The 27,794-nt window shown below is 39.9% G+C and overlaps 1 protein-coding gene across 2 annotated transcripts in view; it reads left to right on the top strand.

Annotated features, from left to right (window-relative positions):
* The window catches only part of LOC117532239 (otoferlin-like), a 32,539-nt gene extending 8,473 nt beyond the window's left edge, over positions 1-24,066 (top strand). Inside the window, exons 12-42 of one of the 2 annotated variants that reach the window (XM_034195559.1) lie at positions 219-327; positions 898-1,075; positions 4,320-4,440; positions 4,582-4,682; positions 4,792-4,882; positions 4,980-5,096; positions 5,173-5,325; positions 5,426-5,615; positions 7,843-7,967; positions 8,065-8,199; positions 9,088-9,249; positions 9,348-9,467; positions 9,921-10,082; positions 10,173-10,335; positions 10,425-10,498; positions 11,321-11,347; positions 11,462-11,593; positions 11,760-11,832; positions 13,903-13,991; positions 14,141-14,278; positions 15,186-15,311; positions 15,438-15,565; positions 15,705-15,875; positions 16,052-16,212; positions 17,842-17,984; positions 18,104-18,192; positions 18,314-18,412; positions 18,587-18,828; positions 18,947-19,125; positions 19,606-19,706; positions 23,794-24,066. In XM_034195559.1, the coding sequence (XP_034051450.1) occupies positions 219-327; positions 898-1,075; positions 4,320-4,440; positions 4,582-4,682; positions 4,792-4,882; positions 4,980-5,096; positions 5,173-5,325; positions 5,426-5,615; positions 7,843-7,967; positions 8,065-8,199; positions 9,088-9,249; positions 9,348-9,467; positions 9,921-10,082; positions 10,173-10,335; positions 10,425-10,498; positions 11,321-11,347; positions 11,462-11,593; positions 11,760-11,832; positions 13,903-13,991; positions 14,141-14,278; positions 15,186-15,311; positions 15,438-15,565; positions 15,705-15,875; positions 16,052-16,212; positions 17,842-17,984; positions 18,104-18,192; positions 18,314-18,412; positions 18,587-18,828; positions 18,947-19,125; positions 19,606-19,706; positions 23,794-23,974 (4,080 nt within the window). In that variant the 3' untranslated portion in view covers positions 23,975-24,066. The remainder of the gene's footprint in view (positions 1-218; positions 328-897; positions 1,076-4,319; positions 4,441-4,581; positions 4,683-4,791; positions 4,883-4,979; positions 5,097-5,172; positions 5,326-5,425; positions 5,616-7,842; positions 7,968-8,064; positions 8,200-9,087; positions 9,250-9,347; positions 9,468-9,920; positions 10,083-10,172; positions 10,336-10,424; positions 10,499-11,320; positions 11,348-11,461; positions 11,594-11,759; positions 11,833-13,902; positions 13,992-14,140; positions 14,279-15,185; positions 15,312-15,437; positions 15,566-15,704; positions 15,876-16,051; positions 16,213-17,841; positions 17,985-18,103; positions 18,193-18,313; positions 18,413-18,586; positions 18,829-18,946; positions 19,126-19,605; positions 19,707-23,793) is intronic. The other variant, XM_034195560.1, reaches the window with a different exon arrangement.
* The last annotated feature ends 3,728 nt before the right edge of the window (positions 24,067-27,794 follow it).

Genomic DNA, 27,794 nt, shown 5'->3' on the forward strand with positions numbered 1-27,794 from the left:
CTCATGCATTATTAAGACAGTGTTTGCATTAATTTTGGCTTCACGTTGGGACTGTGGCATCAGGGCCTCTGGGATTCTCTAACACACAGCTATAATGGTGTTCAGGACTTCTACATGACATGATGTGTTAAGAAAGTGTAAAAATGTGGTGAATTTAAACGTGTTGCATCCTTTTAAACTTTCATTTTCATTCACAAATGCATTTGTCAATTTTACAGGCTGCTACAGGGAAGGTGGAAGAGTTCTTCCTCTTTGGTTCCTTCCTCGAGGCTACAATGATTGACAGAAAAATTGGTGATAAGCCCATCAACTTTGAGGTCACCATAGGTATTTTTCATTTTCTAAGTGTCAAATTAGTTATGTTACTTTTCAAGAGTCAATTATTCGAGGGCAGCACGGTAGCTTAGTGGTTAGCAGTGTTGCCTCACATCAAGAAGGTCATGGGATTGATTCCCACCTGTGGCCTTTCTGTGTGGAGTATGCATGTTCTCCCTGTGTTTGCGGAGGTTCCCTCCGGTGCTCCAGATTCCTTCTAATTCCAAAAACATGCAAGTTAGGTGGATTGGAAACTTTAAATTGTCCGTAGGTGTGTGTGCGGGTGTGTGTTTGTTTGTCTATACGTGGCTCTGCAACAGACTGGCATCCTGTCCAGACATGCCCTATGATTGCTGGGATAGGCGCCAGTCCCCCGTGACCCTTAATTGGAGTAAGCGGTTGAAGATGAGTGAGTGAATTATTCTGTAAAAATTGCACAGCAATTATTTGCACAGCTTATTAGTGTGACAGGAGTGTAACAAAGCATCTGTTATTAAGGGAACATTTTTTTATGCTGACTGGCACCTTGTCATCATCATCAAGACATACAAATGCTTCATGATTCTTTGTCAACATTACCAGGCTACTACGGCAATGAGGTTGATGGGGTTGGGAAACCAAAAACAAAAGGAAAAAAGGTGGAAGGTGATGAAGAGGAAACTGAACTGATCCACAATTCCAGCGATGAGGACATGGAGGATGATGGTGACCTGACTTCAGTGGCTACAACTCCGCCAATGAAACCCGTTGTCACTGACCGGTCAGAGCAATGATATCATCATCACTGACATTACAAACTACCATTACTGCACTCTCTAAAGAATTGATAAGGACAAATGTTGAAGGGTAATAAGCTGTTTAAAAACACACACACACACACACACACACACACACACACACACACACACACACACACACACACACACACACACACACACACACACACACACACACACACACACACACACACACACACACAGGTATTTCTGTGGCAGTTATTAAAGCAAGTTACTTCAATAAGGAACATAATTAATAGACATTTCACTTAGGTGTGCAGCAGGAAAATGGAAAACAAAACAGAGCTATTGCTATCCATCAGATTTCGGGAAAATCTCAACAGCTGATCTGAGCGCTGCAGATGTGTTGAAATTGTTATTGATTTCCAAAATAATGATATTTGTCACAATGTTTTTGTCCTGGCCCAAGATGGGCATCTGGTGTTAAACTTGTGCCAAATCAACATGCAGATCCATCTCAGATCTGCTGTGGCGACCCCGACTGAAAACAAGGGAGAAGCCGAAGGAACTTACTTACTAATGTTTGCAAAAGTACCATAGGCAGAATAATGACTGGATCAATGGGAATCAAGAAATGATAATAAACAAGTCCGTTAGGTTGAATCAGGGCAACTGGGCTTTTTTAATTAATTGAAGATTTTTCACTCTGCATCCACAAAAATCTTCATCAGTTCTTGCTGCAGGAGAGAAACTCAAGTGTTTATCCTCTGTGGGGTCACTGATATCACAGTGATGTAATGAAAGAGTCACTGGTCACCAGGGGTCCCGTAAATTCAGGTGTGAGTTGCTAATGTTAGTTTAATTTGAAGAGAAGCGAGTATGATCACTGAGTATAATTCTATCCTTTCCTATAATATCTATATATTAATAGCCAAGTGGCCTCTGTGTGTGTATGCATGAAAGTTGATAGGACTAATATTTTTGGAGAAATTAGGGATATTAGCTAATAACAGTGAACAATGGACATTGAGCTGCAATGCACCATGGGTGTTCTGGGTTTTGGGATTTCAAATGCTATTGTGGTTCATGTTAATTTAACAGTGTTGTTAGTGTCATTGATTTATTGTGTTTATGTAGTTCAGTTGGTTTAGTCAGATTAGTTAAGTGCCATGCTGCCGTTACAGTGAGAGAGAAGTGCATTTGATGTCTTCCACCACTGTCTCTGTGGGTGTGTAAAAATATAAGCACTTGCTTGGGGCAGAAGCAGAAAAGACAAAATGCTCTGGCTTGGTTTTCATTCTTCTGTGCAGCTTGCCACAATATATTACAAGCAAGCGGCCTGTGCGCGTGCGTGCATGCATGTGTGTAACTGGGGTGAGCTGACATTTGCCATTTGGTATGCTTATGTGTTTCGGGTCAATGATAGATACCACCAAAATGAAACATTGATATGACTAATATTTTTGGAGAAACTATGGATATTAGCTAACAACACTGCACAATGGCTGTTATTAACTACATTCTGGACTCACATGCCATCCCAGCAGGGGGTGGAAAATCATCTATATATTAAAAGCGTGCATGTGTGATTTTATTTATGCTGCGTTTACACATAGGCAAGACACATTACGAATGTCATATTTGCATCATTCTTGGCACATTCCTGACATTCTTAACGTGACAACGCATCTGAATATGTTTATTAATAGTACCTGTTGGTGCATGATATTCGTGATTTTCGTGGAGCATGTTTTTGGCTGTCAAAAAATCTTCCACGAATGTCATGCACCACCCTCATTTCGCCTCATGTCGTGGAGGTTGCAACTGAGTGTGTTGATCTGTCTTGATTAATGGTGATCCCCAATAGAGCATGACAGCGTTCTTCTCTGACATGCGCACAATTAAACCCTGCTGCACTGCATTCAGTTTCATTGCTGCAGTATGCTGAAGAAGGACAGTGACGCCAAGTCAGCTAAAAGTCTCCTTCCAGTGCTCCTCAGCGTGCTTCTACAGGTGTTCCACCTGCTGCATGTGCCTGATGTTCGGGAAAACGAGCAAGAGGAGAGCCGCATGGAGCCACACTTCTGGCTCTTTCAGTCTCCTCCTCCTTTCTGTGCCACTCCATGGCACAGAGCCCAACTAAGCATGCAATCACAAAGTTCTTCTGCTGTGGATTTTGAGCAGCAAACTGGAGCGATCTGAATTGTTCAGCAACTGATGGTTGGATGAATATGTGGGTGTGTAGAGACAATTTGCCTCATTCACAATGTCACAGAGCTTAATCATGCGCTGTTACACGCGATAGCTCACAACAATGCGGAGCATTATTCTTGACTGTGCATAATAGTTCCTGATAATTCTCCAGCAGCAAGTGCCATTAATCGTAACACGTGGTAACAGGTTGCAGCAGTTCTTGAGGGCACTTGATGCCTCTGCCTCAAATCATCACATTCGTGATCAGCGACCAAGAATGTATACTTAGTGGCATTCGTGACTTGCCATCGTTATGTGTAAACCCAGCATTAGTAAGTTCAGTGTAAGTACATAATATAATTGTAAATATGTTAAAAATACATGGATGACACAAGAAAGGGAAAATACTTATTTCCATTGTTGTCCATCTAAAAATCAAATGACAAAATAGAAGTAACAATAAAATAAACAAATAATAATGCTGATGATAATAATAATAACGCTGATAATGATAATAGTGTGTATATGATAACAAGAACCTAAACAATTTATAAATACATTAAGACAGTAAAATAATCATAAAAAATGACATAATTGACAGGAAATAAAAGGGCTGAGTTGTTCTTCTAAAAACTGTTGAGGTCTAAGGTTCTAAAAACATTTTGGACTCAAATGCCATTTCAACTCATAGAAACTTTGCATTTTTTAAGCACCCTTAAAAACTGCCAGCTACCTATTTTATAAATACTACCCAATCCACAGCTCATGGATCCCCACGGGCAACGCACTCGTACTAATATATAATTCTTTCCGTTGAGTATAATTTATCTTTTCATTTTCTATAACTACTGATATTATTCCAATTGAAAATTCAAGTGGCCAATTGTTTTTTTTTTCTTTTCAAAAGAGTAATGTCTAAGGAGTATTTGTGCTGAATGTGGTGCTTCTTTCACCATTTGCAGGATTGTTTTAGTTATCTACTACACCACTGGGAGACCTGAGCCTTCATGGGATCAGTTTTCTTGTATTAAAGTCCTCTGATATGTGAAACACATTTCTCATTTGCATTCACAGAAACTACTTCCACTTACCGTATTTTGAGAGGAAGCCTTGTATCTACATCAAGAGTTGGTGGCAGGACCAGAGAAGAAGGCTGTACAATGCAAACATTATTGACAACATTGCAGATAAATTGGCAAGGCTTATATTTTCCAATGATATTTTAAATAATTACTGCCTTGAGAATTAAATTTTATTTGATTTTTGGTTATCTCTAAGAAAATAATAATACAAATCCAATAGTAGAGTTGTTACTATTAAAAAAATTCTTCTACAGGAGGATGGCCTGAATGATGTGCAGGAGATCATCAAGACTGAAAAAGCCTATCCAGAGCGTAGACTTAGAGGGGTTCTTGAGGAACTTAGCCAAGGATGCAGGTCTGTAGATGTAAATTTTACCTACAGAGTGTGATATGCAGCTATTATTAATCATGTAATCTAATGGATTGTTATAAAATTTAAAACTGATCGGCTATAACTCTTTCAGTCAGTTTCTTACGCTGGCAAACAAGGACCAGAATCAGTCTGGAAAAACCAAACTTGACAGGGAGAGACTGAAGCTATGCATGTCAGAAGTGGTATGTTTGTTTAAAACGAGATGTTAAACCTCCTGTGATTTATTTATTCATCTATATTATTTGCACTCCCAAATTCTTGGTCTACTCCTGGTTTTAGGAGACCATCGGCCAGCAAGCTAAGGCCATGAGGTCACAGGTCAAAAAAAGCACAGTGAGAGATAAACTCAAGCTCGCCCACAACTTCTTGCACAAGCTGCGATTCTTGGCTGATGAAGTAAGATATACACCTTGAGCGAATAGGGTATGTTTTTTGCGAAGATTATTTGAATGAGCATTATTTTGCCCTGCAGCCACAACACAGTGTTCCTGATGTGTTCATATGGATGATTAGTAACGGGAAGCGTATTGCGTATGCACGCGTCCCTTCCAAAGACATTCTTTTCTCTAACATTGATGAGGAGAAGGGAAAGGACTGTGGCAAAGTCAAAACCATTTTTCTGAGGGTGAGTCTGAAATAAAATGTTCCTTACATGAGTGTTAATCAACTATGCATTTTACGAGCAGCATCATACTAACTATCATCTGATTCCCTCAATATATAAGATTCCTGGTAAGAAGGGGTTTGGGCCTGCCGGCTGGACAGTGCAGTCTAAACTAGAGATTTACCTCTGGTTGGGTCTGACTAAGCAGCGTAAAGACTATCTGAGTGGTCTGCCCAATGGCTTTGAAGAGAATAAGATGTCCAAAGGACCTGGATTGTCATGCTCACCCCCAATCAGCCTCACTTACATGAGTAAGTCTGTCGTCTATTTTTTTCAGCCACTACACCTGTGTCCATAAAAAAGAAACAACAAGGAGGGCCCCAAGATAAAATAAAAGGAAGATGAGTTAAAACATCAATAGATAAAAAGTCTAAAAACATGTCATACCAAGCCAAAGGATAAAAACTATCTAAATAAATAAATACAAATGTGCTGTTCATAAAAACAAGGTAAAAGAAGCTATACAAAAAATAAATATGCAAGTTATATTTAAGTTTATGTTACTTAACAGCACTGATGGCTACTGGTACAAAACTGTTTTTGTAGCATTTGGTTTTACAAGCTGGTACCCTAAACCTCCGACCTGAAGACAGCAGCTGAGACTCACCATGAAGAGGGTGGGAGTCATCTCTCAGAATCGAACCAGCTATCCTCTGTACCAGTTTAGTATACAGGGATTCTGGCTGAAGCTGAGACTCTCCAATCAGCTTGCTCCACCATTTCACAATTTGGTTTAAACAATTTTTGTTTTTGAGGGACACGCTTCCAAACCATGAAACAAGACAGAAGGATAAAAGCAAACAAACTGTATTCATTGAATAAAATAATGTATTTCATTTAAAACTACAAAGACAATCTGAGACTGCAGACCTGCATGATACCAATCGTCCACACTTCTATGATGTGCGTTTCTAGCCCTATTTGTTACCATACAGTGATTAAATTAAGATCACCTCCTGATGAAAATATATTTTGTTCCACTAGATTTGAATTTCTATCTGGAGCAGCATTAAATCTTAGACATTCATCGATCTTATTACTATAAATATGTCTTTCAGAAAGAGCCATGTAATGTTTCTTGGAGAATTAATCAAAACTGGGCAGTAGTACCCATGGGCATGAAGACAGTAAAGGCTATGGCAAAATGACATTGAACCCCTGTGACCTTGACCTTCACCAAAATGATTGCCCTCTGGCCGGCCTTGCCTGAGCAATTCACCTAAAGTACCATATGTGCCATTTGGTCTAGATCAGGTTGAAGATCAAATTTCTTGCCCTTGACCTTTGCCCAAAGGAATTCATTAATTGCAATTTAGGATTCAACCTTCATTGATACACCAATTTTGTTAGAAAGGACCTGAGAGGAGAAGCCCTACAAACACAGGCAAACGTAACCTTGGCCCCAAGGATTCACCTTTGGAAAACTTGACCTTGCTGGGCAATTCTGGAACCCACCTTCACCTTGTATACTAAGTTAGATGCAAATTAGTGTGAAAAACATTTGACTCCAATTTGCTGTTTCACAGTTGTGAATCTCATGGAGTCTTGCGGTCCGTGACTTGTGCGAGAGACCAGTTACAGCAGAGTTCTGGTTTAGGGCACAATGTAAACACACCTCATGAAGGATGCACAACAAGACAACATCGGGGCACAGCAGAAGTTCATCACAGGTGCTACACCTCGCGAGATAACCCTCTCAACTTGAGAGAACGTGTCATCATCATAATCGCTCATGAACTCACTGAATCGACACCATCCACATCCTTGCTAGCAATTGTTTACATGGCTTTGAAACATCCGAATTCTGCTGGCACCACGGTGCATTCTGGGAAGCACAGGAGGCCACCAGGGGTATTATGGGAAATGTTAAAGCAGTGGATAGCCTTGACCCTAATAATTGATCTTTAATGATTGACATTTCGTTATTCGATCTCACCTTGGCAGTTTCAGAATCCAACTACAGCCGTATGCCACATTTAGCGCAAATAAGAGTGAAACCTTAAGACTGACCTTTGCTGAAACAATTCTGTTACAGGCAGTTCTAGGGTCATCCTTCATCCATATACCAAGTTTGGCTGAAATTGGACAGAGGACCTCGGAGAAGTAGTGGAACAATCAAAGAAAAGTTGCTTGAATTACAGTATGATGTTTTAAAAAACAACTTTGCTACCTGCAATAAAAGAAAAAAGAAATTCTTGGATCTGCCCTGTAATTCTGTGATTCAAATCCCCTGTAAATTTTAATGGGTTCTTTCTTGGCCCATGCTCCACCCTTCTACCACGTTTTGTGATAATCAGCTTGGTGGTTTTGTCATAATGAAAACATAACAACCTTGGTAGAGGCAATAAAAGGAAATATTCACATTTGGAAAAATCTGGCATTTCAGAAAGCCCTTCCATCATATTTTGCAGGTATGTTATGCTGGGTTTACATGTTTATATGTTACAAATGTGTTTTTTTTTTATTCACTCTCTGCAGTGAAGCAGATCTTCCAGCTGAGGGTCCACATGTACCAGGCTCGTAGCCTGTTTGCTGCCGACAGCACAGGTCTGTCCGATCCTTTTGCAAGAGTCTTCTTCTCAACACAAAGCCAGGTCACTGAGGTGAGTGCAATCAGCGGGGCCTTTAGAAAGCCAGCTGCTACAAACACACGATTCATTTTGTACCAAATTCCGCAACTTTTCAATATTGTCTTTCCAGATACTGGCTGAGACTCTCTGCCCAACATGGGACCAGCTGCTGGTATTCGAGAATGTTGAGTTGTTCGGGGATGCGTGCGAACTGCGAGATGATCCTCCGATTATCGTGATTGAAATCTATGATCAGGACACTGTGGTGAGGGTGGTTTTCATACAGACATTCCTCTCGGCTAATATTTGAATTAATGTGAGCAAACAGTCCGTTTTACTCAACTTAAAATTCAGCAGTTTGACTTCATCTGCCTAGTATTTAATAAAGTGAAATTAAAAAGTTAAACTGTTACATGAGCACAATTAAGATACAAAGTGTGTCATATATATTTATATTAACATATTCATTTAAGATTTTTTTTTTAAAAGCCATGCCATTATTTTTGGTCCAATATCAACCTAATATGAATAATAAGTGAAAGAATGCCTTTTGCTGACTGACAATTCTATATTTGCTCTTGTCGATAACACCATTATTTTGGATGACCCCTTGGATAAGTAGAGTGTGCATTCTGATGGTGTGAAGTTCTGTAGAAGCACTGTGATGTGTGCAGAGCAGAGTTTACTGACTATCAAAGGCATGCAAGTGGACTAAGATATGCATCAATGGCTTTAATCTACAACATCCGCCTTGATCGACTTAGCCCTGTTGCATCCCTTTAAATTATATTTTGTGGGGGTTTTTTTTGAATGCGGTCAACAGAGTTGGGCTCTTCATAACCACTAACTGCAAGAGAGATTTAGTTGTGTTTTTTCCATTCCATTTGATATATTTAACATTACATATTGTTCCTGTTTTGCAGTTATCTGGTTATTTTAGATAGCTTGCTTGCTTTGTCTTTATGATATATTCTACCTAGAAACATGTCTCTGCAGGCCATGTTTCTTCACATTGATAAGATAATACAAGTAATCAATGTTGACTTTTAATTTAATACATTTTGCATTATAAGCAGTGGTTATTAGAAGTGGATATTTGAGATTTACATTCTCCGGTCATGTCTTCATGACTTCATGTCTCACGTATATACAGGGTAAAGCTGACTTCATGGGTAGAACTTTTGCCAAACCTGTTGTGAAGATGGCAGATGAGCACTATGGTCCACCGCGCTTTCCTCCCCAGCTTGAATACTATCAGATCTATAGAGGGAATTGCACTGCTGGGGAAATGTTGGCAGCTTTTGAACTGCTGCAGGTGAGTCAAACACAAAACCAATTTCTAAGTTCTGATTTGATATACAGGAGACCAAATGTGACTTGAGTATGACGGTCAAAGTGAATGTTGTCTGTTAGATTGGCCCCAATGGGAAAGCCGACCTGCCTCCAATCAATGGTCCATCAGATATGGATCGTGGCCCAATCATGCCCGTACCACTAGGAATCCGACCGGTGCTCAGCAAGTACCGAATTGAGGTGAACACTGAATTTTAGCTTTAGATAGAAGAGTACAAAGTTTTCAACAGGAAAACTGTTTAGCATATTTTACATATTGTAGTATTCCGTTTGGTGTGTTGAGTACAGTTCAGCTAATGATCTAACACCTTATTACTGACGCTAACTTTTTCATTTGCGGATTCGCTTTTTGGTTTACTTTGAAAACCATTCGCAGACCAATTAGCTGCCACTAAATTTAGTTCGGCTAACTTTTAAGTTGACTAATTTCTTTATAAGGTTAAATGGTAAAAATCATACATGTTTGTTGTGATTGGAGCTTGAGCTAAATGCTTTAGCAGGTTAGCATGACCACAGTTAACTTTTCAATTAGCAGATTAGCAGTTATCGTTGCTAAATTTTAGGTTAGCTGTCCCTACCCATGGTAGTCTTTGTAAAACACAATCATAATCTGTGAACATCGTGATTCTTCAGGTACTGTTCTGGGGCTTGAGGGACTTGAAGAGAGTGAACCTTGCCCAGGTGGACCGGCCTCGTGTGGACATCGAATGTGCTGGCAAAGGAGTGCAGTCTGCCCTCATCTCCAACTACAAGAAAAACCCCAACTTCAGCACCCTTGTCAAGTGGTTTGAAGTGGTACTTGTCTGTTTATATTAATCCAGTATTGGTTTAATCAGTCATACTAGATTGGGTTGTACATGACTTATTTGGGTTCTTATGTGTCAGGATTTACCTGAAAATGAGTTGCTTCATCCGCCGCTCAACATCAGAGTGGTGGACTGCAGGGCTTTTGGCCGGAACACTCTGGTTGGCTCACATGCCGTCACCAGCTTACGGAAGTTCATCTACAGGGCAACGGAGAAACAGGCCAACAACTGGTCCACTACAGGTATAGCTATAACTTAGAGCTATACTTACCAGTGTCATGTTATCAAGGTTTTATTTTGAAAAATATATAATTTATCACTTTATCTTTAGAGGAAATCATTGTTGTCAGCATGGATCCTGAGCCTGCATTTAAGAAAATGGATACTGTGGTCAAACTAGACTCTGTAAGTTGTGCATTGGATTTTTAAGTAATATTTATTGAAAGAAATCCAGGAAACACCTATTTAAGAAAGGCGGCCCTATCTTCCACCCAGCATGAATACACACAGCATGGCAATTTCAATTTATTACATTTTATATAGTGCCAAATCACAGCAAAGCTGCCTCAAGGCGCTTCATACAAGTAAGGTCTAACCTTACTTCTGATCTGTTTGAGATGTTTGTGCCATGTTTATGGTGCAATGATGAAGCTGGCCACAGTGCCCACGTGCAGTGAGGATTGGGGGGCTTGGTGTGCCTGGTGAGATATGGAGGAAATCAGGTGATCATTCAAATTGGTGTTGTTGAATAGGATGCTTAAATGCTTCACCTCAGGGAGCTGTGGTGGGTGACTGCAGCTCCTAGAAATGATCCGCTCTCGTACTTTGACACCGTAGACAGAATCCTTTCTTTGCCAAAAGACCTGTTACTTTTGAGTCTGGCAATATGCTAGATGCTGGTGATGTGCTTGTGTCTTCAAGGGGAAAACAGATTGTTCTCTATCTTCCCCCAGATTGTCTTGTCTGCTACCTAATTTGCACTCAGATTACACACTAGAAACAATGTGGAACTGGACATGCCCCAAATGCACTTGCGTAATGCGCTAGAGGCCGTGCGATGTAGATCACTAAGATAGGGCCAAGAAAGTCCTGGAGATATGGCATTTTGTTGGAAACATGTTGTGATCAATGCAAACCAGTCAGTGAATGATTAGGAAAAAAATTATTTGGGAATTATTTAATAAATTATTCTCTGCGTGACTCTGTGCCATCTGATTTTCTACCCAGTGCTCGGATGCTGTGGTGAAGGTTGAGGTAAGCTTGAGCTCTGCCCTTTAAAAGGAATCAGAGTAAAAAAATAAAAAAAAAGATGTAAACTCACCTCAAACCCACATGGTCATACTACTTATTTTTCTGTCCTATGCATAGGATGATGATAAGGATGGAAAGGGGAAAAAGAAGAAGCGGAAGAAGGGTGAAGAGATTGAAGAGGAGGAGCTTGATGAGAGCATGTTGGACTGGTGGTCCAAATATTTCGCCTCGATTGAAACTTTGATGGAGGCAAGAAACAATACATAACAACAATTTAGAGAAATTGAGATAAATTACACTTTTTATCAAAATGTATGCTTGCCATTGTATTTTAGATCAGCACATATTTTACCTGAAGAAACCTGGTAGATCATGTTTAGCTTTGGATGTAAAGGGTTGTGTTGTGTTCCTGCAGACTCTCAAAGCTCAGGAGGGAGTGCTTTCAGATTCAGAGGACAAGGATGAAATGGACACTGCAGATGGTGGAGGTAAAACAAGACCAGTCCTTCGATAAGACGAGTGCTGAGTTTTTACTATTACCCACCATACAACCCCAAATCGGAGAAAGTTAGGTGATAATCTTATCACATACATGGTAAAAAATTAAGCGCATGTGTTGCTTTTATCTTATCAATGTCTGTACAGTTTTAAAGTTATATGTCACTTGAAATTAGGTTGTCAGTTTATTTCATTTCCAAAGCCTCGTTCTCAAGGCCACCGCTGTATAATAAATTTGGATGATTGGTGTCATGAACCTAAAGTATACATGTCAGGGTGGGCGGCTGTCCGGCAACCATAGCGGCTGGACCCGCAATGCAAACTCCCAGACTAGGCTAAGGTGTAGGAGATAACATGGTCTTTTTTCCAGGCTCTGGTTCGGTACACATGTGATCAAGCAGCGGAACAGAGGTACAATCAGGATCAGGCAAAAACGCAGTCATGGTTGAGCAGGGGCCAGAGGCACGCGCAAACACAGACATCTGGGTTGAGGCAAGAGGCATGGTCAAGGAAGACAGAGCAAAAAATATGATACACGGCAAGGCAAAAATCAGGACTAAGAAAGAGAGCTGGAATGTGTACAAGACAACAAACTGCAGCTGGTGTGGTGACTGGGAGGAGATTGAATAGGGCAGGAGTTAACAAGTTACAGGTGAGGAACAATCTAGAAAGGGGCGTGGCTAGTGAACAAAGATAATGCATGGTGTAAGACAGTAAGAGAGGACAACACAAGGTGGAGTGAAGAAAAGACAAAGATATGTGAACAGGTGCCAAGAGCGTGAGTGAATGAAAACACAAAGCAGGCAGAAACAAAGTGAACGACAAAGACACAGGGCAGGTGCAGTGAAGTGAGAACATAATCGGATGGGTGTGAGGGAAACAGGGAACTATGAACTGAGCTAAAACAGAAACCGAGGACAGAATAAAATATACAATGAACCAGACATGAGCATGAAAACTAATCAGAGAATAAATGGGAAATAAATACTAAAGCTAAACTAAATAGGAACTGACTAGGAAGACAAGGAGGTTAACAAACTATAAGAAAAACAGTGATTCAATGATTAACAAAACCTGACACAAAAGCACAGATAATATAACAAATGAGAACAAAATAAACAAGTGATAAACAATGAAAACACAAGCTGACTGAACAAAACAAGAACGTAACTGGACAATGGCTAACATAAAAAAAGTAACAAAGAAAAGTGACAATGTAAAACATAACAGAGAATAAACCAGGATGAAAATAAACAACTAATAACTCAAAGCAGAGGCAGAAAGAGAACAACAGAAAGGGAGAAAAAATGGGCTCAACGCCCTGATCAGGCAAAAATCATGACAATACAAAGTGGACAGTAATAATTCCAATTACTAGGTAGAATTATGTTCAAGTCACAACCACAACTGCTCCTAATCTATCATTAATCCAGCATCTACTAACCATCCAGCAGGTGGCAGACATGTCAATGAGATTTGACATAGGTCAAAGCTGTTTTTGTAATGTTCTGATGCATTGATGTTCACCCGATTTGAAAGCGTTTGTCCTCATTATTTGCATTTGCCTTTTCAATTTAGTGAATTACAACATGACAGCCTGTGCAGGATGGGCTCATCTTTTTATGTCTGCTGGCTTACTGCATTTTAAAGGGTACATTTTTGGGTTTGTCCAAAGCCTAGCAATAAATACACTATATTATATGAAAATTCCATTGATGTTTTTGCTGTACAATGTAATTTAATGTATATGTGACCAATAAGAGAAAGTGATAACTTGGTGAGGATGATCTTGAGAGGAACCAGTCAAGTTCCGTAGTTTTTTTTTTTTACCTAGCTGCACATCAATCCACTTGAGTGACAGTTTCACAAAACCAAGTAATCCCACTGAGCTCCATACTTTACTGGTATACAGATCAGTGGTGTGTTTCCGGTATACGGACAATTTGGCAACTTTCATGTGGAATCCGTGTCTTGAGTGCTCTGCTCCTTGGTCCCCCTCAACTCCATCCTCACTGCTAACCTGCACTTAGATAGCAAACCTGCTGACTCTCCTGTGAAAGGCACCAAGAGAGGAAAAGGAAAGAAGGAAAAGAAGAAGCCAGTGGCAGATCTGTCCGAGAAGAAAAAGCCAAAACTGGATGAGCTGAAGGTATTGAATTCCAGTCGAGAAACATATCGTTCAAGCATTTAAGAAGATAATGAGACATAAGATGTGACAGGTAGAAATGGGGATGGAAAAGAAAAGATCGGCTATGAGTCCTGCTTAATTGCTGTATGAATTTTGTGTTCTTAAACAAGGTGTATCCTAAAGAACTGGAGAGCGAATATGACGACTTTGAGGACTGGCTTCACAGTTTTAACCTATTCAGAGGAAAGGGTGGGGATGACGATGACCAAAATGTAACAGATGAGGACAGAATTGTTGGAAAATTCAAAGTAAGGAAACTTTTTTATATTAGTTCATGAATAGAATTGTTGCTGTATCGTACTATAATTTAAGAAACATTTATGTGTTTGTTTGTTTCACAACTCCTCTGAAGCTTATGGGCCAATGTCCACCAAATCTGTTGTGTGCATTTCTGTTGACCCTAGAATTACACTTAAGGGGTTTGGTTTGGCAAGGGTCAAGGTCACAGGGGTAAAGGTGAAAATTTTGGTCAGTCCATTCATTCCCTTACTCGTTCCAGGTTCTTTGACTGATTGTCAAACCCTAACCCAAACTCGATGTGGATGACGTCAACCCCAGGATTGGTCTTACGGGGTTTATTTTGGCGAAGCTCTTGGTCATTGGGGTCAAAGTTTGTGAATTGCTCACTGGACATGACATTTATCAAAGGTTAATCATTAAAGTCAAGGACAATGGCATCAAAGGTCCACACTGAGGTTTTTCAGTCTGATTTCCAGCAAGAATGTCACACATGTGGAGGTGGTTGAGGCCCAGATGAGGTCAATTTTGCCAAAGTTCAATCACTGGTGTCAAGGTAATATCTGCTTCTTTGTTTATTGGCCTATTCCTCCCAGGTTATTTTGCTGATTTATACCAAATGTGGTACATCAGTGAACTTTGCCCCCAAAATTGCCCTTAAAGAATTCATTTTGCCAAAGGTCAAGGACTTTGATTTTCAACCCAATTTGGACCAAATGTCCATGGGTACTGTTAGCTAGTATAGATCATTTGCTATCTGTGGTTAAATGGGATTGCACTTTCTAACTGAAATGATGTCATTGCCTTCAAATAAAGAACAGTTTAGTCATTTAAGTACTTCATTTATATAATAAATTCCCTATAGAAATTGTTTTGAAAGTAATTCTCCATTTCTGTGTTTAAATATGTAACATTCAGGGCTCACTGTGCATGTACAAAGTATCAGATGACACACCCAGAGACTTTGACTCCAACATGGGAATGTTTCAGAACATTCCCCACAACGATCCAGTTAATGTCCTTGTCCGTGTCTACGTCATCAGGGTAAGAACATTCATTCCTCACTACTCTGCATTAAGGCTTTAATGATATACACCAACTGACTGATTGCACATTTTGGATTAGTTTGTCGAGAAGTCATATTCTTACATTTCACTGTTATATGGAAAGGCGACAGATCTGCATCCAGCCGACATTAACGGGAAGGCAGACCCGTACATAGCAATCAGACTGGGAAAGACAGAGATCAAAGACAAAGAGAACTACATCTCAAAACAGCTGAACCCTCTGTTTGGCAAGTAAGTAGAACCACCATTCTCATTTTTCTCCCTAATCCTGCTGCAAAGCAAATCCTGAAGTATGTCATTATAATGTTACTATTCTGTCATGCAGGTAATAAATATGCATGTGAATTGTACTTTCCCCCCATTCTGTTAGGTCCTTTGACGTGGAGGCCACGTTCCCTATGGACTCCACACTAACTGTGTCAATTTATGACTGGGACCTGGTTGGGACTGATGATCTGATTGGAGAAACGAAAATTGATCTGGAAAATCGCTTCTACAGCAAACACAGAGCCACATGTGGAATTGCGTGTAACTACGCCATGTAAGATTAAGCAATTACCCCTTCTTACACCAGTTTGTGGAGAACATTTTATTATTGAATCATTGTAGCATCAGTTTGATTCAGATAAGATTATCTAATCTTCTTATGATTTGCACATGAATGTTTTCTGTAAACTGAAATGTCGGCATACTGAGTTTCATGTCATTTTTCTCTAGCCATGGTTACAATGTATGGCGGGACCCACTGAAACCCACACAGATCTTGGCTAAACTGTGCAAGGATGGCAAACTGGATGGCCCTCAATACGGCCCTGGAGGAAGAGTCAAGGTCGAGAACCGTGTCTTCATGGCACCGACGGAGATAGAAGATGAAAATGGTAGCTATTCATTTTACATACACTAAGAAAAAGTTAATACACACTTCAAACTAAAAAGGGTGCAGAACTGCAGATGCAGACAGAATTCTGTCTTTTATCCTTATCCTTTTTGATTTGTGGAACTAATGGATGCCACGATTGCAACACTTGAGGAGCTGAGTGAGGAGAACTCAACTCAACTCAACTCAACTTTATTTATATAGCACTTTAAAACAACCAAGTTGAAAACAAAGTGCTGTACATAAGACATAAAACAATTAAAACCAATAAAATAAATAAGAACAATTATTTCACTGTTGTTAAAAGCAATTAGCAACAATAAAACAATAAAGAAAAGCAAACCATAAAACACTAAAACAAAAACAGTCTCATACAGAGTTAAAAGCCAAGGAATAAAAATGGGTTTTAAGACTGGTTTTAAAAATGGACAGTGAGGAGACTTGTCTAATGTTCAATGTAAGCTTGTTCCATAGTTTTGGAAAATGCTCTGTCCCATCTGAGCTTCCGTTTGGACCTCGGTACCTCCAGGAGCAGCAGGTCAGCTGACCTGAGGCACCGAGCAGGAGCGTAGGTTTGAAGGAGCTCAGAGAGGTAAGGGGAGGTCGAGACCATTTAACGACTTAAAAACAATTGAGAGAATCTTAAAATGGACTCTAAAATGCACAGCGAAAGAGGGGTCTGGTTTGTAACTTTCCTGGATCAATACTAAGCTCCATTGACTTTCTGGACTTGGACATCAGAAATGTATCTGCATGTGGTGAAAGTGTTCAATTTGCAGAGACATTAATTTACTTCAGTAGTCATATTAGTATTTCTGGGTCCTCAGCCTTTGAGAATGAGAGAAGCTTATGGAGTTATGACGTTGCTGGACAGAGGTGATTGGTGATGCTGAAACCTTTGCAGGAGAACAAGTGTCCAAATCTTTTGTGTCCTGGTGCTTCTTACTGTATGGTTGTGAGACTTGGACGCTAACCATTAACCTATAAGGCAGCGACTAGATGTCCTTGGCACTAGGTCTGTTGGAATGACTTTGTATCAAACAAGCGGTTACTTAGGGAAACTCTAATGGGGATTATTGCTTGCATAGTGAGGGACTGTCAGCTACAGCATTTGGCCCATGTGGTGTGTTTATCTGGGCATGATCCAGTACGCATGAGTCAGTGTTGAGGACTCCAGTGAGTGGAGAAAATTAAGGATATTCTCATATTTCATCTGTCTGCAGCAGATAGATGGATATATTGGTGAGATGAGGATAGCCCTGTTGGGTGCCAGGTGGTTGCCATTTAAGACCCAAGGCTACCTGACCTGATCCTTATCGAACTTCTTGTGTTATCCTACAGTAAGAATGATAAAGAATGAGATTTATGTTGCATTGTTAGAAAAAGAGATAACAGGGAAATTTTGGAGGCAGGTTCAGATCACCAACAAATGTTCACTACTAAACCATCTCTCCATGAAAAGTCATTGCAATCTATGAATTACTTTTTCAGTCTGGGCGTCCACAGCAGGGTGATAACCAACACTTTCCTGCATCTGTTAGCAGAGACAGCAAGAGAAATTCTGGCATAGGAGGTGTGTTCTTCACAGCAGTACCTGTTTTCCATTGATTTCTGTGGTGATGTTTGGCAGGTTTGAAGAAGCAGACAGATGAACATCTGGCTCTGACAGTGTTGAAGCACTGGCAAGAAATCCCAAAGGCTGGCTGCAAACTTGTCCCAGAACATGTAGAGACCAGACCACTGCTCCACCCGGACAAACCAGGCATTGAACAAGTATGTCATTGAGTTATTCATGTTAGGTGTAAAACATCACACTTACTGTATACTTTTCAAACTGAACTTTGCTTATATGCATAAAGTCAAAGTATTGCCTTGTGTTGCATGGCATTTAGGGAAGAATTGAGATGTGGGTGGACATGTTCCCGAAGGATATGACTGCCCCTGGCCCTGCCCTTGATATTTCTCCAAGGAAACCAAAGAAGTACATTCCCTATTGAGATGAATCAAATAATGATTACAGCTATTATGTAATGGTTTATATCCCAAAGGCCAGATGATCGCATATCTTATCACCAATTCTCTTGATTATTGTTTGTATCCAGGTTTGAACTGCGGGTGATTATTTGGAACACAGATGAGGTTGTTCTGGAAGACGATGACATCTTCACTGGAGAGAAATCAAGTGATATATTTGTGAGAGGGTAATTGGAGGCCTGACATGTTTGTGCTTACTTCACTTTTGCCTGTCTGTCTTTCCATTTGATGTTGTGCACAGTCGAACCAAGTGAAAATTACAATACACGAAGTATATAATGTTGAGATTGTAATTTTGATTCTGGTGAAAAAGTCATTTGATCAATCTTTCTGTGTAACAGCTGGCTGAAAGGGCAGCAGGAGGACAAGCAGGACACAGATGTCCATTATCACTCCATCACAGGGGAAGGCAACTTCAACTGGCGCTTTGTCTACCCTTTCGACTATCTCATGGCTGAAGAGAAGATCGTGATTTCAAAAAAAGAATCTATGTTTTCTTGGGATGAGACGCAGTACAAGATTCCAGCTCGTCTTAATCTACAAGTGTGGGACTCTGACCATTTTTCTGCTGATGACTTTTTAGGTGCAGCTCAAAATCATATATTTTATATACAGTATACTGTATATGCATATATATGGTAACTGGGGAATGAGGGACATGAATTAATAACCTATAAAATATTTGTCACCTCTTTTGACAGGTGCAATTGAGCTGGACCTGAACCGTTTCCCACGCGGCGCTAAGAGTGCCAAGCAGTGCACCATTGAGATGGTGACAAATGAAGGAGAGATACCTACAGTCTCCATCTTCAAACAAAAGCGGATCAAAGGCTGGTGGCCTTTTGTGGCCAGAGATGAAAATGATGAATTTCAACTTACGGTAGGAAAAAACACTATTGAAAATAGGACCCATGTTTGGGTATATATACAATTGGACAGGTTGAAATAATATCCTATAACTACTTGAAGGTTGTGCCTATATCAGGGCAGGTGTATGGTAAGTGCACATAGCATAGTAGAATTCAAATAGGATTGCCAATATACGGACCTAGGTTAGATTCCCATTTACATTCCATTCGATTCCCCTTGGGCAAGACACTTCATCAGCATTGTCCCAGCCCACCGAGCTGTGGAGGCACCAGCCTTGGCTGGGAAAGTAACCAGTGGTGGACTGGTGTCCCATCCAGGCGGACACGTAGACTCTGATCTGCTTCATGCTATGGAATTCAGGTTAAAGTACCAGCACAATGGGCCTTGCGACCAGTACAGGACTTATTTCTTCTTCTTGCCCATCATGACATCTGTTCTTGTGCAGGAAATTTCAGCTGTAATCTATAACTGCTTGGTTTTTGTATTTCAGGGAAAAGTGGAAGCAGAGCTTCACCTTCTGACAGGAGAAGAAGCAGAGAAGAACCCAGTTGGTGAAGGACGCAGTGAGCCAGAGCCACTGGAGAAACCCAAGTATAAAAGATGTTCTCTACTCAACACAACACCTACATCTTTCTTTTGTCCATCACTGGTTGTTCTGTGGATCTGTTTTCTCAGTGACATCACTAAGCTCTAATTCTTTGGCTTCCAACTTTTACCCTTGTCATAAACACAGACACCCAATATTACAATGTATATGCAACAAATTTAAATGACCAAAAGGACCCAATACAAAAAATATCTAAAATTAAAAATCACAATAAATACAATTATAAATTAATAAATAAAACAACAAGTACAAGACTACAAGCTGAAACTAAAAATATGATAAAACTACATAATACAACAATAAGAAATTTCTTGGAACGAGAGAAGAGAGCTGTATGAATTTACTTCAACAAAATTCTGGACTTACGTGTACCTAGGATCTTCTTATTTACACGGTGAGTTGTTCTTGCTCTGTATCTGTTGTGCATGCCTCGTGTAATTTGTAAGTTTGGAAAATAAATTCTCATCTTTGTTTCAGTAATACCAGCTATATTTACTTTTGGTTTATAAAAGAAAATAGTCCATAGAGCACAACATCAGCTCTTAATACCGACATCTGTATATTTGTTCTTTCACCCGTCCAGACACCAGCCTTCTGTGGTTCCTCACTCCCTTCAAAGCCATAAAACACTTGGTCTGCAAACAGTACAAATGCCTGACTATCAAGCGTGTCTCTGCTCTTCTGTTGTTGGCCATGTTGGCTCTTTTTATCTACAGCATGCCTGGTTACATGATCAAGAAAATCTTGGGGGCTTGACTTATTTATCATAAGTCATCGCATCTTTACTTATTACTCAATCCAAATATTTCCCTGTAATTACTGCATTTTAAAACAAAGCAGGAGAAAGCAAGAGTTCAACTACAGGCTTCCCTGATATATTTAATCGAGGTGTAAATCAAGCTTTTTCTTGCCTAAATTTTGCTTATAGCAGGTACATGCACATATGGAGAATTGTGAGGCTTTGGCAAAACTCAGACCACATTTCCCTGTAAAAGGAGGGCACACATTTTTCTCACAATATGACACTGGAAGATTAAAAGATTCAATGCTGTTCTTACATGTGGATTTTTCTTAGCTTGTGGTTTTCTGTGTTTAGAATTTTGATCATGATATGTAACAAATAAAATTAAACCATCTAATACCTGGTTCACATCGCAAGATAATTAGGCCGATATCGGACCCAATATTCCCCTTCCAACAATCATAAGGACACCCCGATTATCGTGATGACGCTAAACATAATCTTATCGAATATTCCTGCCGTGTGTGGTGTCTTGTGGTGTGGTGTGGCATACTCTAGTATGCGCGGAAGGACGTCGGGACCACTCAGACCGCAAATTGGGGATATTCAACATGTTGGATTGTCTTGGCCCGATATCCCAGCGTGTGTGGGGTCCCCCAAGCACAAATGAGCACGCAGCCTGCTGAACGTGACATGTAGCCAATCAGAAAGTGAGGTGACGGACGCATGGAGCGGAATCCAAAATCAAAACAGCTGTTATGGCGTACAAGAAAGTCCAGTGGTCGTGCTTTCTCCACTCCTTTAACCAATGCCTTTTCTTTTTCTTTTTGAATCTTTTTTTCTCCATTAGAAATAGTCCACAAACTTATCTCTGTTGCATCTTCCTCATCCACCATGTTTGTTTACTCTGAAGTCACTTTTAATCTTGAGAGATCTGGGGAGATTTCCTGTCTGACCTGTGAATGTTCATGTGTGGTGTGTTGTCTTTACCATGTGGCTGCACACCACACACTGCATAACCAAAACTGTTAGATCTATTATTTTTTTTATCTCCTCCTCTCCGTGTGTGTGGTCTCTCAGGTATTGGAAACCTACAGACAATTTGAAAATCTTGCTGTGTGAACCAGGCTTTAGGCACAGGGGCACATAGTTTACAGGGGCCGAACATTTCCCGAACACCCTGCTCACACATACACAATTTTGACCACAACTGTGTGCCACACAATTGCCTTGGTTAATCTTGACCAAGGCCTGTATAAAAATCAACTCACAGGATTTCTCTACGACAACACCTTGACTTTATTACAACATAGAAGACTATTCATCATGACTGAACCAAGACTTGATGAAGCTATGAGAAACAGAATGTAATGTACGATGCTATTATACGTATGATGCTACTTAAACTGGTATAACAGTTGCATGACAATTAGTCCAGAACTGTGACTTGACACATATCAAAAAATGCCCAGAATTGAATTCAATATGTTGATAAGATAAAACAAGACTGCAGGATGACATCAAGAGGATATGAAGAAGTTACAAGACAGTTGCATCTTATGCCACTGAGTAATTGTGGCATCTCATCTCATATAGTCTTGGAGACTCACCAAGACATCATGAAGAGAATTGCCAGGGCCTGCTACAAGTTGTTAGTCAAGTCAAATCTGAGAGCATGCGCTGGTGCTTCGCTTTGCTGCATTCACAACATCATGGACCTGCCTTGGGTCTTGGATAGCAACTACCCAGGCAGACAACCGGTCCATTCTCACATCTCTACAATAACCATCTATCTTCTGCAGCCAGGTAAAGCATAGACATTCCCTTGGCCTTCTCCAGCTATTGGGGTCTTTAACACTCAGGCACCTGTGTGATGGATCATGCACAGAAAAACGGGCCACATGGCGAAAATGTTTCATAAATTTGACACTAGTGGTAGCTTTGTGGTTTTAAAAAAATGTGAGAACAGGGCTTAAAACTAAGCATAAGATGACAGCAACAAGGAAATACTACCTTACAGTGCATCTGGAAAGTTTGTGCTTCACTTTTTCCACATTTTGTTATGTTACAGCCTTATTCCAAAATGGATGAAATTCATTTTTTTTTCTCAAAATTCTAAAATACCCCATAATGATAAAAAGTGTTTTTTTTTAAAGATTTTGCAAACAACAACAACAACAACAAAAAACTAAGAAATCACATGTACATAGGTATTCACAGCCTTTGCCAAGAAGCTCAAAATTGAGCTCAGGTGTATCTTCTTTCCACTGATCATCCTTGAGATGTTTCTACAGCTTAATCAGAGTCCACCTGGGAAAAATTCAGTTGATTGGACATGATTTAGAAAGACACACACCTGTCTACATATAAGGTCCCACAGTTGACAAAAATCGCTCCTCACAATATTGCAATATCTAATTTTACAATATGAAATCAATTTAAAAGGTCCAAAAATCCATATAATCAGTTTCTGGTTGAAACACAATGGACATGTAGTACCATTTTGATTCAGCAGAGGGCGGAGGGCATTGTAGACCCATTTGGAGTGTTACCTGACACCTGCCCGGACCCACGCAAATGTGGGACTAATGGGAATCCCGTACACACTCATGCGGGACATGGGGTAAATATCGGGATTGGCCTGCCCAATGCAGTACAGTTGGCAGCACTGGAGTTAGCAGTAGCTGGTTGAGCTGTCCCAGCAAAAAGTATTTCTTAGGCTATGGTTCGAGGAAGGGTTACAAATAGTCAAATAAAAAAAAACATATCTTGAAAGTATGACTCAATTCATGACAGGAGCACGAAAAAAGCGTGAGACTAGGCTGAGGGAAACACCAATAACAACTCTGTCAAAAATGTGCAAACATAAACCTTCAAACGCAAATTTTTATGTACCAGTAATTCTCTTCAGTAGTTTATATTGTAGGTTGTCCTGAGTTAGGGGTCTTGAACCTTACTTTTGGAGAGCACCTGCTTGAAATGCTATCTAACTCTCCGTGCTCCACCCACTGCTAACTAACTTGGCCTGGTGTTTCCCAAATCTTGACTTTTTGACTACAAATGACAAATTTAATTCGCAGTAGTTCAAACAGAGAGAGTCACAATACATGCATGGAAGACAGGAGTCTCAAACCTGCTCCTGCAAAGTTCTAAACAGTCTGAAATGGAGGCATAAATAAACAAATGGAACACAACCATGCCTCTGTTTATCATGTGATTTGTATTCATCCTCCACACCTGAAGAATACGAGTATTACCGCCGTGGAGATGTTCAAGCTGCAGGAGTGCATGTGCGTACTGTGTAAAGTAACATGTCTTTACTCCATCAGCCGTCCAGATGTGGCCCTCCTCTGGTTCCTCATCCCTCTGAAGGCTGCAAAACACCTGGTGTGTGACCAGTACAGGTGGCTGACCATCAAGATCGTCACTGCTCTTCTGCTGCTGGCCATTTTGGCTCTTTTCCTGTACAACATGCCGGGCTACATGGTGAAGAAAATGTTGGGGGCTTGAGTTAAAACCAGTATATTCATAAACTGTGGTGTGCTTTCTGTAATGACTGGTTTGGGAATACACCTGCAGTTAGGGTACACTCTAAAAAACAAACAAACAAACAAACCAAACAACAACAACAACAAAAAACAAACCACTGTCTCAACGAGAAAAATAACAATTTGCAAAGATTTTTAAAAGTTATTTCAACTTAAGTTATTTCAACTTAACAGGAGAGGTCATGTGGCATTAACTCAGTTGAAAGTTGAAATAAGTAAGTCAAAATAATAATAAAAACAAATCTATGCAAATTGTTCCAACAAATTTTCTTGTTCCTTTTTTTTAGAGTGTAGCTGTCATTTGAGAAAATATTGGATGCCTTATTTTAAAAACAAAGAGAGAGAGAGAGAGAGAGAGAGAGAAAAAAAAACACTTCATCTTCAGTACTAATAACAAATCTTGATTGTGCCTATTTAAAGCTACAGTGTGTAGGATTTAGCATCATCTAGTGGTGATGTTGCAGACTGCATTATGGCACTGTAACATATACATATATACAGTACATGTCCCTCATGTAGATATGAAGAGCTTATGCTTATATTCCATTTCTGCTAATAAACATGGTAGATCTTACATACTGCAGCTTTAAGCCTTTTATTTATATATTACTTTTGGGTGACAATTTCTGCTGAATTTTGTTTTGTTTCTGTAAAATGTTTTTCTGTTTGCCGCAATTACCTAACAAAATGAATGACAACCATTTGAGGTGAAAAAGGATTCCAGTGATAATAAAGTGAAGCTTCTGGGTTTTACTGTCTTATGTTTGAACAATGTTTTTGTCATGTTGTTGTAGCCGTTATTTATATGTCCACAGAGTGAAGTCAGTTTGTGTATGATATTCTGAATTTGTGAATAAAAAGACACCTGAACTATTCATTTTGCAAGTTGTCCTTCCTTTAAAAGTCCTAACTCAAGTATTTCACAGCTGATTTTAACACTTAAAGTGTTATTTTTAACGCATAAAACCCTGCATGGTTTGAAGTTGTATCTCTGTGTTGAGTCAAAATTTTACTCTTTGAATGTATTACTTTAACCCTGTCCACCAGTTGAGTGAGAAATGAAAAAAAGAAAAAAAAAAAAAACTGCTTTTGTGTCATGATGGTGTTGCTATGACAGTTCTGTTATCTCATTGGTCCAAAGCCAGCTTGGTTTTTTTCTACAGTTTCCCAATGTGCAATTGTAATTTTAAATCTGAGCAGCCCTGAAAAATGTGCTTTTATATGTCATAAAGTAATACTGCAAGTGTTAGAAAATTAACAGTATTAAATCATTAATATTTTTAAAACAATCATAAGGGTATCTAACTCAGAACTGGTGATAATTATACCGTATAACCTCAGAAATTAGGAAACAGTGCAAATTTTAACTAGAGCCTGACCAATACATTGGTTGGCAGATAATATAACAAATAATGAATGTTTATGAGTGCAATGGTAAGAATATTTCATGAGGTGAAAGATGGTTGCACCTCGTTCCATCTTTCACCTCATGAAATATTCTTTCCATTGAAAGAATTAAAAAAAATATATCATTATTTGTTTTATATAATGCCTAAAATAGATCCTTGTCATTTGATATTTTATTAATTCATAATCGAGAAAAGGGACTTATATTTTGGTGTGTGTCACGGGTCCTTTGACATCAAGAAGTTCCAAACAGTCCAACACAAATTTTAAATAGCAATCCCATCCAAAGTAGTTCTAAAACAAGTCATTTGATTGCAAAAACAGTCAGATAGTTCAAAAACAATCCTGATGGTGTAGTCCGTAGCTGATGCTGTGCACTAACTTCTTTGTGTCCAAACTGCTGGCTGCTTTTCCAGCCCAGTCTCACGTTTTTTTTCATCCTCCCATCATGAAATGATTCAAATTTTCGTGACGGGTTTCTTTTTTAAACTCACTATTACTAATCCTACTCCAACCCCCATCCTTAACCTCTTAACCTCTGAGCCCCCTAACTGCAATTTTAATTACGTGCACCCATCATGGAATGAATTAGAATAAATTTGTGCTCCCAGGACGAACATTTTGCACTTTTTGTGACAATATGACAAACCAATAGATTAATGTAAATTTCGTGCTGCTGAATCACGACATGCCGTGAGACTGGGTGTTTTTCTCAGTCCAGAGAAAATTCGTGACAGAAATTTGTTGAGTTCTTCATCCGACAGCGGTTCTACTTTCGCTAGATATTTCCCAGTGAATATTCCAAATGCCTCCAAACAGCTTACGGCATACTAGATTTGTTTTTTCTTTTGTGTTAGAAGAATGAGCAGTGTCACTAAGCTGCTAAGCTCCATCACTGCTAGTGTGCATGTTCAGTGGTCGCAGCATGCAATGGGTACAAAACATATGGAACCAAAATTGCATGGTTAATGGAGCACAATGGCAAATGGGACAAATGACCAATATCATGTGACATACAAGCCACCGATCAAATGACAAGGATGTATTCAGGCGTTATATAATGACTGATATAAGCCTGTATCAATGTTTTTGTTTTGTTTTTTCTGATATGAAAACTTTTATTTTACCAAACAAGCAATGTGGCTGTTGGAAATGGTGTCATTACACAGTTTGATGAGCAGTGAGTGCTCAGACAGTACTGTTTGCAATGTTGTCAATCATGGCTGGGACCCCCCCCATCACCTCTTGGTCACATTAGCCAAAAGACACAGAGGCAAAGCAACCAACTGCCATTCATTTTCAATCAGTGGGCATTTTATAATGACAAAAGACAAGTGGTCACGATGCAGGGCCAAAATGGACAAGAAATCTGTTTAATGCAAATTCTGAGCAATGTAATACAACAACTTCAGTGAAGGCAGCGTGATGTACAGTTTGGTCGCTGGTTACATTTATAGTTATTCATAATAAAATTCATGTTTAAACTGTAAAAAAATGAAGCCTCAATTACATTTATTTGTCATAAGGGTTAGATAATGAAATGTTTGGAATCATTTCCATTTTAATGGATATACAGTGGCTTGAAAAAGTATTTGGCCCTTGGTATTTCACACATTTTTATTTGTTTATGCCATTTCAAATGCAAAAGGTAAATCATGTTGTGTGGGCCGCTGAAGAGGAGGTACTGCTGGCCCACCACCAGAGGGCGCCCTGCCTGAAGTGCGGGCTTCAGGCACGAGAGGGCGCAGCCACCTCGCAGGAGCAGCCGGGAGTGACAGCTGTCAGTCATCACCACCTCATCACCACCTGTCACTCATCACCATCCACAATAAAAGCCGGGCAGCAACTCCACCTCCCTGCCGAGAAAGCGACTACCGACAAGGTAAACTTTCAGCCGTTATTTGTGCCGAACGCACGTAATCATTTCTGGATTGTTTGCAGGCGTCCTGTTTTCCCTACTTACAGCTGGAGGCTGGGTTGGTGGATGTTGGAGGAGTGACGGTCTTCACTCCTCACTTCGAACTTGTGATAAGTAGTGATTCAGACTCTGCATTACTGTGTTTGAGGTGGAGGTGTTATTCCCACCTAAGGAACCATATTTGCTGACTGTTTGCTGGGTGTGCAGACACACACCCACCATTAACTGTTTCTGCCTCCTGCCAGCAGTACCAGGTCTGACAGCTGGAGACGGAGGCCACCTGGGGACTCAGGACGCGGCGGCTCCGGCGTACTTCAGATCCGTTGGCAGTGGAAATCGTGTGGGACCCGGCTCTTCTCTGGACAGACGTCTTCTATCCTCGAGCCTGCCCACACGTCACCTTTGTATATTGACTGACTTCAAATTCTGTGATTGTCTGTATTTCGTTGTGCACATT

The sequence above is a fragment of the Thalassophryne amazonica genome, chromosome 19, assembly GCF_902500255.1.
Source record: "Thalassophryne amazonica chromosome 19, fThaAma1.1, whole genome shotgun sequence".
Taxonomy (NCBI): domain Eukaryota; kingdom Metazoa; phylum Chordata; class Actinopteri; order Batrachoidiformes; family Batrachoididae; genus Thalassophryne; species Thalassophryne amazonica.